Source organism: Solanum pennellii, chromosome 5 (assembly GCF_001406875.1).
Source record: "Solanum pennellii chromosome 5, SPENNV200".
NCBI classification, from domain to species: Eukaryota; Viridiplantae; Streptophyta; class Magnoliopsida; order Solanales; family Solanaceae; genus Solanum; species Solanum pennellii.
This window is the reverse complement of record NC_028641.1, coordinates 5,982,540-5,999,409: the sequence shown is the minus strand read 5'-3', so window position 1 is coordinate 5,999,409 and position 16,870 is coordinate 5,982,540. Positions and strand designations below refer to the sequence as shown.

Sequence of the window (16,870 nt, the reverse complement as noted above, 5' to 3'; positions counted from 1 at the left end):
ATATATATATATATATATATATATATATATATATATATATATATATATATTATTTTTTTTTCTCTTCCACACTATTTTCCAAAAACCAAAGTTTTTATTTATTTCAGAAATGACAAAAATGGTCCCTTATATTTGGGACATGTTTATAGTAGTCCCCTAAGTATGGTTTGAATAGTTTGTGGTTCTTAAAATTTACTAAAAGCGAACACTTTTTGATCTTTACATCGTAATATTTATTGAACTCGAAACGAACTATGGGAATTTCTTTTTAAACAAAATCACTAGGAAGATCGGATCAAATTTTAGAAGTTACAACATAAAAGATCGACTAAAGTTATATCTTTAAAATTACACCAGACTCTAAAAATATACAAAAAAAATAATACTAGTAAACATCATATTTATATCGCGAAATTTGAGTTAAATTTCCCGTCAAATCTAACAGACAAAGTTCTTTAAATATTTGACGGAAATTAAAGGTGTTCACATCGACAAACTTAAAGGATCAAATTGTTCAAAATACATACTTAAGGGACTATTTGTACCTACCCCCAAACATAATTGACCATTTTAAATTAATTTTCTCATTGACCCCTCAAATTCTTGGAAATTTCACTTTCTTTAACAACTTTCCATTTGTTCTAACAAAAACATATATGAACAATTTTTTCTTCTCATTCACAAGCTAACTAAAAATGGGAAATTCATTAGCATGTTTTTCTAAGAAAAATCAAACTACAAAAATTAGAAAAAAATTCAACAAAAATAATATTCCTAGTACTAGAAGATCATCATCTAATATTCGTCGTATTCCTCCTCCTCCTCCTCCATGTATCTCAAGATCAACTAGTAGAAAATCGGATAGAATAATCTATCCGAGTTCTTCTAGAATTATTGATCATGATATTGATCATGATTATATTCGAGAACAAGCTCGAGTTGCAGCAGCTTTGTTGCTGCAACATCATCATCAAAACGGAACGTTCAGTCAATTTGAACGTTCCGTTTCTCTTAGAGATCCTTTAAATTGTTCTTCAAGGAAGCAAAAGAGATATAATCATAATAATATTATGCCAAGAAGTTCAAGTTCTCGACGTGCTAGATCACAATCTGATTCACTTCCTCATCACATGGAACTTCTTCGTCAGGTTAGTTATTATCTCAGAAAATCACTTTTTTTGTAGAATCGAGAAATTTCAATTGCACAATTTATATATCAGTAAAAATATTAGTCTTTATGAATCCCTTCAATTTCTTCGTAATTGTTGAGTTTGACTGGTTAATTGCATGAATGTTGACTGAACTTTATCCACTGTAACAAAAAAAATATAAACTATTTTTTCATCAAATTATAACTTTTGGGTATGTAAAAAAAAATTATTTTTGTGACATTAAAGTAACTAATTCTATGTGTGAATTGCTCAGAAAATGATCGATTTCTGAGTAATCAATTTTTTTTGTTTTGTTATGATTTCAATTATTTTTCTTAATTGTCTTTTTGTTGATAAATATGGCTAGTCAAAACTTATACAACTGTAGGAATTATTTTTTTTAAAAAAATCTTTCGTCTTTTGTATTTTTTTTAGCTGTAAATTTGACATTTTCGAAAATTTCTATTCTTTGAGTAATACTCTCGCCGTTCTATTTTATATGTCATATTTTTACATTGCAATTGCATTAAGGAATGATGTAATTTTACCTTTTTATCCTTATTTAACGTTTTCTTAAGTCAAAACTATAATAAACGATGAATACATTTTCAAGATTTTTTAACTAATCTATCAAGGGTATAATAGACAAAATATAGTAATTTATGAAATTTTATAAAATGACAACTATTGTGGTTCAACTATTTATAGAAATGCATGACATGTAAAATGAAGCGGAGGAAATATAATTTAACATGACAAAAATAATTATTTTATGACTTTAGTGTTATGTGAACCACGTGCTAGTGATAATATTCGGTAACCATACGTGAAATTACCCCTCAATAAGCTAAATGACAACCAAAAACTACATGAATAAAACTGTAAAATGAAATGTTATACCCTCAAAACATTCAGAACTAAGTAGTTCAGTTTTGAAAATATTTTTCGAGTATTTATCAGACACAATCTCTTTATCTTATTTGAGTTAGGAATAAGGTCTCTGTACACTCTATCCTCCACAAACTCCACTAATGGAATCATTGTTTGTTCAGCCGAGGATATATCTATCGAAAGCAATCTCTGTGCTAAATTTTTTTTATGACTTTAGTGTTACGTTTACCACGTGTTTATAACATTCAGTAACCATACGTGAAATTAGGCGCCATGCATTATGCTAAATGACAATCAGAAACTACAAGAATAATACTATAGGATAAAATATCTTCCTCTCAAAATATTCAGAATTAAGTTCGGTTTTCAAAAAAATAAAAAATATAAAATTCATCCGAAGGTCTATCAGAAATAACCTTTGTACTTCACATGAGATAGGGGTAAGTTGTTCTATGCACATTGTACCCTGTCCAAACTCCACTTGTGAAATCATTGTTTGTTCAACCAAACATATATCTATCAGAAACAGTATCTCTACTTTTTCAAGGTACGTAGGGGTGCACTATCCTCCCACAGTCCACTCCTGAGATTACACCAGATTAGTTGTTGTTGTAATATCTCATGGTATAGTATGCAAATTTTAATACATGAATAGTTCCTTCCTGAACCAACAACAGAAATCAGGTAACTCTGTTACGTTAAAGTAATATTTCATGGTAGTATATGTTTCAAAATCTTTTTTTTGTTTCAGGGTAGTAGAAATGTTGAAGATTTGAATCACAAACATTTTGTTCTAGTACATGGAGGTGGATTTGGTGCTTGGTGTTGGTACAAAACTACAACACTTCTCAAAGAATCTGGATATCATGTTCATGCAATTGACTTAACTGGTTCTGGTGCACATTTTTTTGATTCCAATAACATTTCTACTCTCTCACAATATGTAAAACCCCTCATTGATTTCCTTGAGAAATTCCACGATGATAAAAAGGTACTAACATCATGAATTCACTTGCGAATTCGATGTAAAAAAAAAAATTGATTGTTTTCCCCTCGATGCAGGTTATATTAGTCGGACATGATATAGGGGGAGCTTGTATCTCTTATGCAATGGAATTGTATCCATCGAAAGTGTCTGCAGCAATTTTCGTTGCTGCAGCAATGTTAAAGAGTGGACAGAGTACACTCGATATGTTCTCTGTACAGGTACGGAGATTATACTTAGTTATGCATGATTTAATACGTTGTACGCAGAGGCGGAGGCAGAGGAGGTTCAAGGGGGTCTAACTGAACCCCTTTGTCGAAAAAGTATACTATGAAAAATAGTCAACTAAAAGAAAAGTTACTTTTTGACTCTCCTGGTTTGAATTTCTGGCTCTGCTACTGATTATACAGAATCTTATACGGAGATTGAATTTGTTAAACTTGTAGCTTGGATTGAACAATTTATGTCAACGCGCTCAAATTTTTCGTTATGCAAATGGGAAGGATCAACCTCCAACATCAATAGATTATGACAAGTCATTGATCAAGGAAGTGTTATTCAATCAAACTCCTACTAAGGTATTTGATCTGTATTGTTCAGACTCTTTAAAAATGTAAATAGGTACGTGTCGTGGAGGATCTGACACGAGTGTAACAACATTTTCTTTTGACATTTTCAGGATGTTGAATTAGCATCAGTATCAATGAGACAAGTTCCATTTGGACCATTAACAGAGAAACTTTCACTTTCTTCAACAAACTATGGTTCAATTCCAAGATTTTATGTCAAAACACAAGATGATTTTGCAATTCCTGCATCTCTTCAAGAAGTTATGATAGATTCAAATCAACCAGAACAAGTTTTCCAGATTAAAGGCTCCGATCATTCGCCTTTTTTATCGAAACCTCAAGCTCTACACAAGATTTTGGTAGAAATTTCAAATATTCCTCCAAAAATGAATCTCAAAACCATCTAAAAAATAGATGAATTTTAGCCAACATCACATTTCCCCCCCCAAGACATGTACATACCAAATACATGATCATTACACACATATATAACATGAAATCTTTTTGAAAACTTCATATAATTCACTTTGTTTGTATTGTTATTTTTTATTTTGTAATTTGACTTCAGCCAGATAGGGCCAAGGGGTTCATCTGAATCCTTTCAACGTAAAATTATACTGTTTATACATGATTAGTATGCTAATTTAAAGGAACATAGTGTAGTGGGATTAGGATTAAATTTAAAAATTAGTTGAGAAAATTAGGGTTGAGATAAGGATATAAAATAAATAAATAATAATAATAGAAAATTAACAAAACAAATTCTGAGTTCTTCGTGTGTTTACTTCTTTATATTTTGAACTCTCATAGTAAAATTTTTGACTCTGTCACTACTTATCAAGAATGAAAAGTAAAAGTTGTTTTTATATAACTATATAAAACATTTTATTCGCTATGAGCAATGTGATTTTTGAATTAATTAGATAAGTGAATTTTGAATACAAGACGATTAATTTTTTTAAAAGAAAAAAATTAAAAAAAAAGAGAGGAAGATAATTTTTGGAAGAAACTAAAGGATACCATCTTATTTACATTATTAATATGAACAATGTTCTAATATTATTCATGACAATCATGGTAACAAGAACAAAGTCTAATAGCAAGAGAAGAAATTTGATCACAATTAGGCAAAGGATTAAGTCCATTATAATCATTAAATCATGCCCTAGTACAACATGCTTCATCACAAAAGATGAATGAGGTCTTAGATCTTTCTCTGCTCTGCGCGCTGACAGTATGAAATAATTTTTATATATACAATGAAGGTAATAGTGAGTTGATTCAGCAAATGAAATATTTCAAACTTTTCAATTAAGGATCGATTCTCAGTGATTTATCTGAACACCATATTTTTTATTATAGAGTTTCTATTGATTATTATATGCAAACTCAAAAACACTTTCACCAAATAATATATCTAAACTCATAATTGTATAAGTACAATGAGGTAAGTGCTAATAGGACTAAATTTTTCGAAGTTAAAATAGCTTTACAAAGGAAAGAGAGATAGAATTATTTTATTGGTATATAATAAATGACTTAATCATTGCTACAATTGGAATATATAAATCTTAGAAACAAAGAATAAAAGCTAGGAATACAATTTTTAAAAAGTAAATCATCACCTGTTTGGAAAATGGAAATAGAAAAATGCAAAAAGTTGATGTGATAATTGCCATCTTCTTTTTAACTTTTGAGTATAAATATGTAAAAATGCTTTTGATGTTTGTGAAAGGGAAAATGCACAAGTACCCCCTCAACCTATGCCCGAAATTTCAGAGACACACTTATACTATACTAAGATCCTATTACCCCCTAACCTTATTTTATAAGTAATTTTCTATCCCTTTTTAGCCTACGTGGCACTAGTTTGAAAAAAAAGTCAACCATCGTTGGGCCCACAAGATAGTGCCACGTAGTCTAAAAAGGGGTAAAAAATTATTGATAAAATAAGTTCAGGGGGATAATAGGACCTTAGTATAGTATAAGTGTGTCTCTGAGATTTCGGGCATAGGTTGAGGGGGTACTTGGGCATTATTCCTTTATGAAAATACATCACTTTGCTTTATAATTCAGAATTTGTTAGACTCCATTAATGATTTGTTTTAATTGTGATTTTATTAATTAAAGGAAAATATCAATCATAGATCCAAAATTGAGAAAATAATATATCCTTAATAAAGGTGGTGGAAAAAACAATAATTACTCAATTCGAATAATAAAGATTACATTTGTAAATTAATATAATTTAATATAAACATTGAATTTAACAAAAAAATTTAGTACTTAATTAGGCATGGACCTTCTCTTTTTTTTTTCCTTTGGTTGTGTTTTATATTTAGTTTGAGATGGTTTATACGAGTCGAAGGTATATTCGAAATAATCTCTTTATTTTTATGAGATAGAAATAAAATTCGTGTGCACTTTAAAAATAAATATGAGCTTAAAAAGACTCAAAGTACATGTCCAAAATATTTAAACAAACTTGACCTTTATTAACTAAAGAGAAAATGGTCAAATACCCTCCTAATTTGATCGATTTCTCAACTATACACTTATTTTTCGCGGGAGTCCTATCACCACCCTAAAGTGTTTAAAACTAGAACTCAAGCTTATGAGCTTACTTTAATGGTGGTTTCAAGTTGCGCTTCAAAGTCTCAACCTTAAGCTTCGATTTTCAGCCATATGATATTCTTCGAACCATCGACGAACTCAGTTTCTCCTAATATAGATTCACAAAATTCATATGAATGCTCTCGATTTTATGGAGTTCCGACATTCTTCGTATCCAAAAATCGTTGCTATATATAAACTCAATTATCTCAATATTTTCAACTCCAAGCAATTAGCAATCAACATTTTAATTAAAAAGTTCCAATATATGAAGATCCAAGATACAAAGCTACAATTTCAACCCTTTGACCTTCAGCATAGTTTTTAGGATAATAAATTAAAAAGAGAAAAAAAAAGTTTAAAATAAAATTTCCAGCTGTCAAACGTATGCATATCACATGCCAATATAAATGTGGTTGCGACATTTTAGAGGGTAAAAAAAATTAATTTTAAACAGTTTAGAAGGGGTGATAGGACTCCCGCGAAGAACAAGTGTGTAGTTGAGAAACCGGTCATAACTTAAGGGTGCATTTGACCATTTTCTATTAATTAAAAGAGAAAAATTCCATATGTAGTATAGTATGATGATTGAAATTTCTTTATTCTTAATTTAAGATTTCAGGCTCAAACAACAAAAAAAAAAAAAAACATGTTGAAACCACCTCCCTCAACTGTTCACATTTCCTTCTAAATCTTATACATTGTCGTATTAATTTGAAACAAGAGGAAATGCTCAAATATGTGATCGGATGGACTAGATTTGAAAAAATATTCATCTATACCATCATTTAAAAGTTTGACTCATCTATTCATTTTCCATTTGAGAAAAGGTTCATCCATGTCATTATTTGTTAATTGAAAACAATTTTGATTTCACAAAACCACTTTTCAAACTTGGTCAAATATGATTTGGTCACATCATTAATTATATTATTTTTTAAAAGAAAAAGACTCAAATATTCCATTTTCATTTAAGAAAAGACTCATCTATAGCCTCCATAAATAATTTGACTCATATATATGTCATTTTCATTGACAAACAATGGCATATGAATCTTTTCTTGTCACGACCAAAAATGGACGTAATGACACTCGTATTATCCTACCAAGACAGGCCATTCTAAGACTTAACTATTACAATAAAATGCGAAAAATTTACCGTCAATTTAAATTATACCCCCAAAACCTAGTTGTCACGTGTACAAGCCTCTAAAGTATTACAATTGAATTAAAAATATAAGTCTCATATGACATTGTTTCTAGAGTAGAACAAAATTATAAACAGGAGTAAGAAGGTCTGCTGAGTTGGAAAACAACTACCTCACAAATCTCCAAGAAACCTCGGAATAGAAGAAAATATATCACCAAAATCGAGGCTCGTAATCTACAAAAAAAAATTGTTGAAGCAAGGGGTGAGTACCAAACCACACAGTACTCAGCAAGTAAATCTCTAAACACAAGTTAAGGGGATGAAATAAGGCTACTCCTACCACCCCAACCGAACTTCCACACCTACAGCCTGCATAAAAATTAGTCCAACCTAACAACTCACAGTTTACATAGCACATAGCTCAACAACAACACTTAGACAAATTACATATCATCCACAACAACACTTTGACAAATTACATATCCTCCACAACAACACTTTGACAAATTACATATCCTCAACAACACTTCAATAAATTGCATATCCTCAACAACACTTCAATAAATTGCATATCCTCAACAACAAGCTTAGTATTACAAGTTCCATAGAAAGACATTCATAAGATCAACAAAACACAATATTAAGTTCACTAATGATGAGTATGTGAATGCAATGTAAAGTATAATGATGCATGTCTGACCTAGTGATACACACCCACTGTATCTTAGTCCGGGACCCATAGGGGACATATCTGTCCATGCCTCCATAGCGGCGAGCGATATGACCCTCGATAATAGTAACCATCGCGGCGTGCGATACATTCCTCGAAATATATTATCCATCGCGGCGCGCGATACGTCCCTCGAAATGATACATCCTTTTTAATTTCTCATTCTTTCTCTATGCACATAACACTTGTCACAACCATGTCTCAGACAATGCAAATGATATATTCACAGAAATAACGCAGAGATGACCATTTTCATAACATTGCACAATTCATAACAACATCAACAATAATTCAACAAGCCTTTCAAACCATTCTTCAATTATCAACACATCACACACAAGCAATTAATCACATTGTCTTTTATTACCCTTTGTTTTTCATCATTTGAATTAATCAATGTGGACAAGTCAATCCATAACCAAGTCCCATTACACCCGAACATATACCACAAGGAAATACACACATTCCATACACTTAACAAAAGCTTAGAAATCCACTTGCCTCAAATAGTAGCACAATCACTTCGGGACTTGAGCCTTCCCTTTTCGTTGAACCTCCAACTCAAAACAATCTATTCAAATAAGTAATCACAATAAGATTTTTGAAACTAACTACACCTATACGTCTATCTTAGACCCAAAACTCACTCGAATGCATAATAAAGTTCTCAAATCTTGATTCCAACTAATAGGTCAAATCTCATATTTTCTAAATTTCAAGTGTAGGATTAAGTCATAATTTTTCTAAATAATACAACAATAATAGTTTTCATATAATATAATATACAAATATTTAATTCCTTGACTCACTACATCAAAATTTGTATCATCTCTAAAAGTCATGAAAAAAAAATCTGATTTTAAACAAATAAAGCTACAATATTGATAGCTCTCACAAAACTGCCCAGCCATGCATTGCATCCTTACTATGTATATTTTTACAAATCCAATTCTATTTAATACTTCTCAATTAATAGATTATCATCATGCCATTATTGGCTATCAATTACTTGGCCAAATATCATGATGACAATAAGCCACAAAAAATTAATCCAAAAGAAACAAAAATACTATTCAAATCTGGAAAAATGAAATAATCTAATATACTATCCATCCAAAATTGTCTCCAAACTTTTAAAGTTCCATCTAGAACTCAAATAAAATAATAGTAGGAATTATGCCATTTATTCAATTATTATAATATTTAGTGTAAAAAAAATATTTTCCTCAAACAGAAATGACATAAACGGATCAAACTTTTAACAAATAATATAAATGAACATTTTCTCAAAACTCGATAACATATTTAAGTCATAACATCAAAAACCACAACCAACAATTAAACATAAATGACATAATCATATATGATTAATCCCATTTCATTAATCCTGAAACTCTAATTAATTAACAATCATGATAACAATTACATAAACGGCCTGGATTTCCAGGTATAAACTGACAAATAGAATACGGATTTTTACCCTGGAAACTATTAATACATTTGTCATTACAACATTTTTTGTCACAACTTCCACCACATGGGCCCAAATATGTCAAGCAAGGTGTTGCATTTTTGCTTGCTACCACCAATGAACCTATATACATATACAAGAAATTTTGATACATTTTTAATTTTAGATCATAAAATTTAAAAACTCTTTTCACATTTAAAATTGTGTATAGAGCAAAATAGATCAAACAAATTAAAATGAATAAAATAAATAAAAATGTAAATTACCCGATCCAATAATGAGAAATAGAAAAATGAAAAGAGTTTGTGAGATGAGCGACATTTTCCTTCTGAGTGCCAAAATAGTTTGAACTATTAAACTCAAGCAATGGCAAAACCATGGGAGAGTTTTTCTATATATATAAATTTTAAAAAATAAATTCTTATTTAAGTTTTCAAAAGTCATTTTTTTTCATGGCACTCTAATCTCTTTCTCCAAAAAGTTGACTTTTTACTTCTTAGATAATAATGAGTGTAATGGTTTAATTTGTATTTTTCAAAAATAGATTTGTAAATTCAATGTTATGTTTCTCAATATAATATATAAAAGTATTTTATTATTCAATTACAAACGATCCTATTATATAAAAATATAGTATTATTCAATTACGAACGAGGGAAAAGGGTCAAAAATACCTTTTAGCTTTGGTTTATTAGTTAATTATGTCCTCGCCGTTAAAATGAAGTTATTTTTGCCCCCGCCGTTACTAATTTCATTATTTATGCCCCTCTGTTGGGGAAATATCCATATTGACTCAAATTAACCTGAATTCTTTTAAATAAGCCATATCCCTTTTAAATCCATGCCCGACCCGTCTAAAAACCTGACCAATAAATATTTTACCCATTTTTCTTACCCATCGAAAAGCCTCTCAAGAACTTCAACCTGCTCATGAGAATGTCTTGAAGTGTCCTTTTCTTGATAATACTAAAAGTCAAAACCAATATACCAAACTAAAACAACATTAGAGAACTTGTATTTTTAGATTTCAGAGCTTCCAATAAACTACTAATAATCTCTTTATTTTCATGAGGTAGAAAAAACTTTGTGTGCACTTAAAAAATAAATATGAGCTTAAAAAGACTCAAATTACATGTCCAAAATATTTAAACAAACTTGACCTTTATTAACTAAAGAGAAAATGATCAAATACACCTTAATTTGATCGAGTTCTCAACTATACACTTATTTTTCGCGAAAGTTCTATCACCACCCTAAACTATTTAAAACTAGAACTCAAGCTTATGAGCTCACTTTAATGGTGTTTTCAAGTTGCGCTTCAAAGTCTCAACCTTAAGCTTCGATTTTCAGCCATATGATATTCTTCGAATCATCGATGAACTCAGTTTCTCCTAATTTAAGAATATAGATTCACAAAATTCATAGGAATGCTTTCGATTTTTATGGAGTTCCGACATTCTTCATCTCCAAAAATTGTTGCTATATATAAACTCAATTATCTCAATATTTTCAGCTCTTAGAAATTAGTAATTAACATTTTAATTAAAAAGTTCCAATATATGAAGATCCAAGATACAAATCTACAATTTCAACCCTTTGACCTGCAGCATAGTTTTTAGGATAATAAATTAAAAAGAGAAAAAAAAAGTTTAAAATAAAATTTCCAGCTGTCAAACGTATGCATATCACATGCCAATATAAATGTGGTTGCGACATTTTAGAGGGTAAAAAAAATTAATTTTAAACAGTTTAGGAGGGGTGATAGGACTCCCGCGAAGAATAAGTATGTCGTTGAGAAACCGGTCATAACTTAAGGGTGCATTTGACTATTTTCTCTTAATTAAAAGAGGAAAATTCAATATGTAGTATAATATGATGATTGAAATTTCTTTATTCTTAATTTAAGATTTCAGGCTCAAACAACAACAATAAAAAAAACATTTTGAAACCACCTCCCTCAACTGTTCACATTTCCTTCTAAATCTTCTACATTGTCGTATTAATTTGAAACAAGAGAAAATGCTCAAATATGTGATCGGATGGACTAACTTTGAGAAAATGTTCATCTATACCATCCTTAAAAAGTTTGACTCATCTATTCATTTTTCGTTTGAGAAAAGATTCATCCATGTCATTATTTGTTAATTGAAAACAATTTTGATTACACAAAACCACTTTACACACTTGGTCAAATATGATTTGGTCACATCATTAATTATATTATTTTTTAAAAGAGAGACTCAAATAGTCCATTTTCATTTGAGAAAAGACTCATCTATAGCGTCCATCAAAAATTTGACTCATCTATATGCCATTTCCGTTGACAAACAATGGCATATGAATCTTTTCTTGTCACGATAAAAAAATGGACGTAATGACACTCATATTATTTTACCAAGACATGTCAGCATAAGACTTAACTATTACAATAAAATGCGAAAAATTTACTATCAACTTAAATATACCCCCAAAACCTGGTTGTCACGTGTACAAGCCTCTAAAGTATTACAATTGATTTAAAAAAAGTATAAGTCTCATATAACATTGTTTCTAGAGTAGAACAAAATCATAAACAAAAGTAAGAATGTCTGCTGAGATGGAAAACAACTACCTCACAAATCTCCAAGAAACCTCGGAAAAGAAGAAAATATATCCCAAAATCCAGGCTCGTAATCTACAAATTTTTTTTTGTAGAAGCAAGGGGTGAGTACCAGACCACACGATATTCAGCAAGTAAATCTCTAAACACAAGCTAAGGGGATGAAATACGGGTACTCCTACCACCCCAACTGAACCTCCACAACTACAACCTGCATAAAAATTAGCCCACCTAACAGCTCACATTTTACATAGCACATAGCTCAACAACAACACTTAGATAAATTACATATCTTCCACAACAACACTTTGACAAATTACATATCCTCCACAACAACACTTTGACAAATTACATATGCACAACAACACTTCAATAAATTGTATATCCTCAACAAAAGCTTAGTATTCATCAATCACAAGTTCCGTAGGCATTCATAAGATCAGCAAAACAAAATATTAATTTCACTAATGATGAGTATGTGCAATGCAATGGAATGCAATGTAAAGTATAATGATGCCTGTCTGACCTAGTGATACACACCCGCTGTATCTTAGTCCGGGACCCATAGGGGACATATCTTTCCATGCCTCCATAGCGGCGAGCGATACGACCCTCGATAATAGTAACCATCGCGGCGTGCGATACGTTCCTCGAAATATATTATCAATCGCGGCGCGCGATACGTCCCTCGAAATGATACATCCTTATTTCTCATTCTTTCTCTATGCACATAACACTTGTCAAAACCATGTCTCAGACAATGCAAATGATATATTCACAGAAATAACGTAGAGATGACCATTTTCATAACATTGCACAATTCATAACAACATCAACAATAATTCAACAAGCCTTTCAAACCATTCTTCATTATCAACACATCACACACAAGCAATTAATCACATTGTCTTTTATTACCCTTTGTTTTTCATCATTTGAATTAATCAATGTGGACAAGTCAACTCATAACCAAGTCCCATTACTCCCGAACATATACCACAAGGAAATACACACATTCCATACACTTAACAAAAGTTTAGAAATCCACTTGCCTCAACTAGTAGAACAATCAATTTGGGACTTGAGCCTTCCCTTTTCGTTGAACCTCCAACTCAAAACAATCTATTCAAATAAGTAATCTCAATAATATTTTTTAAACTAACAACACCTATATGTCTATCTTAGACCCAAAACTCACTCAAATCCATAATAAAGTTGTCAAATCTTGATTCCAACCAATAGGTCAAATCTCATATTTTATAAATTTCAAATATAAGAATAAGTCATAATTTTTCTAAATAATACAACCATAATAGTTTTTTTATAATATAATATATCAATATTTAATTCCTTAACTCACTACATCAAAATTTATATCATCTCTAAAAGTCATGAAAGAAAAATTTGATTTTAAACAAATAAAGCTACACTATCGATAGCTCTCACGAAAAAACTGACCAGCCATGCATTGCATCCTTACTATGTATATTTTTACAAATCCAATTCTATTTAATATTTCTCATTTAATAGATTATCATCATGCCATTATTGGCTATCAATTACTTGGCAAAATATCATGACAATAAGCCACAAAAAATTGATCCAAAAGAAACAAAAATGCTATTCAAATTTGATAAAATAAAATAATCTAATATACTATCCATCCAAAATTGTCTCCAAACTTTTAAAGTTCCATCTAGAACTCAAATAAAATAATAGTAGGAATTATGCCATTTATTCAATTATTATAATATTTAGTGTAAAAAAAATATTTTCCTCAAACAGAAATGACATAAACGGATCAAACTTTTAACAAATAATATAAATGAACATTTTCTCAAAACTCGATAACATATTTAAGTCATAACATCAAAAACCACAACCAACAATTAAACATAAATGACATAATCATATATGATTAATCCCATTTCATTAATCTTGAAACTCTAATTAATTAACAATCATGGTAACAACTACATAATCGACCTGGATTTCTAGGTATAAACTGACAAATAGAATACGGATTTTTACCCCGGAAACTATTAATACATTTGTCATTACAACATTTTTTGTCACAACTTCCACCACATGGGCCCAAATATGTCAAGCAAGGTGTTGCATTTTTGCTTGCTACCACCAATGAACCTATATACATATACAAAGAAATATTGATAGATTTTTAATTTTAGATCATAAAATTTAAAAACTCTTTTCACATTTAAAATTGTGTATAGAGCAAAATAGATCAAACAAATTAAAATGAATAAAATAAATAAAAATGTAAATTACCTGATTCAATAATGAGAAATAGAAAAATGAAAAGAGTTTGTGAGATGAGAGACATTTTCCTTCTGAGTGCCAAAATAGTTTGAACTATTAAACTCAAGCAATGGCAAAACCATGGGAGAGTTTTTCTATATATATAAATTTTAAAAAATAAATTCTTATTTAAGTTTTCAAAAGTCAATTTTTTTTTCATGGCACTCTAATCTCTTTCTCCAAAAAGTTGACTTTTTACTTCTTAGATAATAATGAGTGTAATGGTTTAATTTGTATTTTTCAAAAATAGATTTGTAAATTCAATGTTATGTTTCTCAATATAATATATAAAAGTATTTTATTATTCAATTACAAACGATCCTAATATATAAAAATATAGTATTATTCAATTACAAACAAGGAAAAAGGGTCAAAAATACCTCTTAGCTTTGGTTGATTAGTTAATTATGCCCTCGCCGTTAAAATGAAGTTATTTTTGCCTCTACCGTTACTAAATTCATTATTTATGCCCCTCTATTGACGAAAATATCCATATTGACTTAAATTAATCCGAATTCTTTTAAATAACCCATATCCCTTTTAAATTCATGCCCAACCCATCTAAAAATCTGACCAATAAATATTTTACCCATTTTTCTTACCCATCGAAAAGCCTCTCTAGAACTTCAACCTGCTCATGAGAATGTCTTGAAGTGTCCTTTTCTTGATAATACTAAAAGAGAAAACCAATATACTAGAGAACTTGTATTTTTAGATTTCACAGCTTCCAATAAACTGCTAAAAATACACTTACTTACTTATCTTTCACCATTAACTATTTTTTTAATAAAAAAATCCAAGTATACCTCAACATGTCATACATTTCCTCTTAATCTTTAAACAAGATAAAAAGTGTGAAAAATACTAAAAGATCCAAGCTTTAGACTTCAGAAGATAAAAAACAAAATAACCCAAAAACAAATCTTTTTTTCATGTATTTAAAAATTGGAGCATCTTTAAGGGGTCGTTTGGTACAAACATTGATAGTGCAGGGATTAATAGTGCAGAGATTATTTTTTGTCAAGCGTCTGATTCACTACTTTCCACTTAATTTTGTGTTTAATTTATAATTATACAAAAAATTCTTTCCTATTATACCCTTGTGTTATTATGAGTGTTTATTTCATATAATTGGGTCAAGGTAGATAACCACCGGACCGGATAATTTTTTTAAAGAATTTATTCTATTTAATTAGTTAAATCAAATATATATATAATTGTTATTAATTTTAAGGTATGATGTACCACTAAGAAGATCAGTGATGGCACAATGTATTTCTAATTTTTTGTGGGTCAAGTATATATCTTAAACTTAGCATAGATTTAAGACTACTTAAATTGTTAATACGGTAAGCTTATTTTTATTTTTATTTTTAAAACAAATAGTTCAAGTGGGTAATTGACAAATTATCATGAATATAAAAAAAATCAAGAAAAAATGGAGAAAAAAATATTAGTAAAATCATTAAATTACACCAAACGAATTTGTAGAATTAAAAAAGAACATTTATAACCACTTTAATGTAAATAAAAAGGAAATTAAACTACAAAAGAAATTTTTTTAAAAAAGAATAAAGGGTTAGTTTAGTCATTTAGGGATCTTATCCAAGGTTTAACAAACCTTGGATTAGTTATCCCTCCATTTCCAAGAGATAAGATAATACCACATATGATGGATAAGCAATCCATGGATTAAATTAAATGAAGTAACCAAACAATGTATTAGTTGGATTAAATTTTAATCCATGTATTATTTTACCTAATACCGCCTACCAAACGGGTCCTAAGTGTTTCAACAAAAAGTAAACCAATCCCATACAAAAAATTTCAAAGACTATCGAGGAAGATCTTGTAGGCGAGATGAGATACTATTAAAGACTGGAATAATGTATAAAAGATTGAATTTTAATGAATATTTACGTATAACATATTGATAATATTGTCCAAATGTTAGTAGAAAACTAGAAATAGTGGATAATGATATAAAATTCAGGCGAACAATATGAGTTATAACAAAATATAAAGGATATAATAATTATGTGAGTTATCACATTTCATATTTCTAAAACATGAACATTAATCTTAGTTTAATTAATCACAATCATGATAACAATTACAGAGAGGGATAGAACCTTGACAATTTTTTCCTGTTCTTAGCTTCCATGTTTCCAAATGTCAACCCGGAATGGATCTGAACCAATGCAACTCCCAAACCAGTGTTCACCAACAGTAGTAACTAAATGGATTTAGAATTAAATGACGGGCTCCCTCAGACAGCCAAAAGCAAGCATCCATGTGCTACAAAACTTAAAACTATCAAAAAGAGTGAAGATAAAAACAAGTTGTTCTAAAATTCCACAAGTAAGAAGAAAAAAAAACAAATCATGAACTC

The 16,870-nt window shown here is 29.8% G+C and overlaps 1 protein-coding gene and 2 long non-coding RNA genes across 3 annotated transcripts; 1 reads left to right on the top strand and 2 right to left on the bottom strand.

Annotated features, from left to right (window-relative positions):
• The first annotated feature begins 664 nt into the window (after positions 1-664).
• LOC107019980 (putative methylesterase 11, chloroplastic) lies at positions 665-4,112 on the top strand. Its single transcript, XM_015220327.2, has 5 exons — positions 665-1,148; positions 2,794-3,033; positions 3,105-3,248; positions 3,474-3,605; positions 3,707-4,112. Exons 1-5 carry the CDS (start codon positions 696-698, stop codon positions 4,001-4,003), a joined length of 1,266 nt encoding a protein of 421 aa, XP_015075813.1. The 5' UTR covers positions 665-695; the 3' UTR covers positions 4,004-4,112.
• A 5,315-nt stretch (positions 4,113-9,427) lies between these two features.
• On the bottom strand, positions 9,428-9,911 carry LOC107020165. Its single transcript, XR_001456806.2, has 2 exons — positions 9,827-9,911; positions 9,428-9,683 (listed from the first exon to the last, which is right to left on the bottom strand). It is a non-coding gene; the product is annotated as an uncharacterized LOC107020165 (long non-coding RNA).
• A 4,137-nt stretch (positions 9,912-14,048) lies between these two features.
• Positions 14,049-14,540, bottom strand: LOC107020156. Its single transcript, XR_001456804.2, has 2 exons — positions 14,449-14,540; positions 14,049-14,304 (listed from the first exon to the last, which is right to left on the bottom strand). It is a non-coding gene; the product is annotated as an uncharacterized LOC107020156 (long non-coding RNA).
• Positions 14,541-16,870: the final 2,330 nt, after the last annotated feature.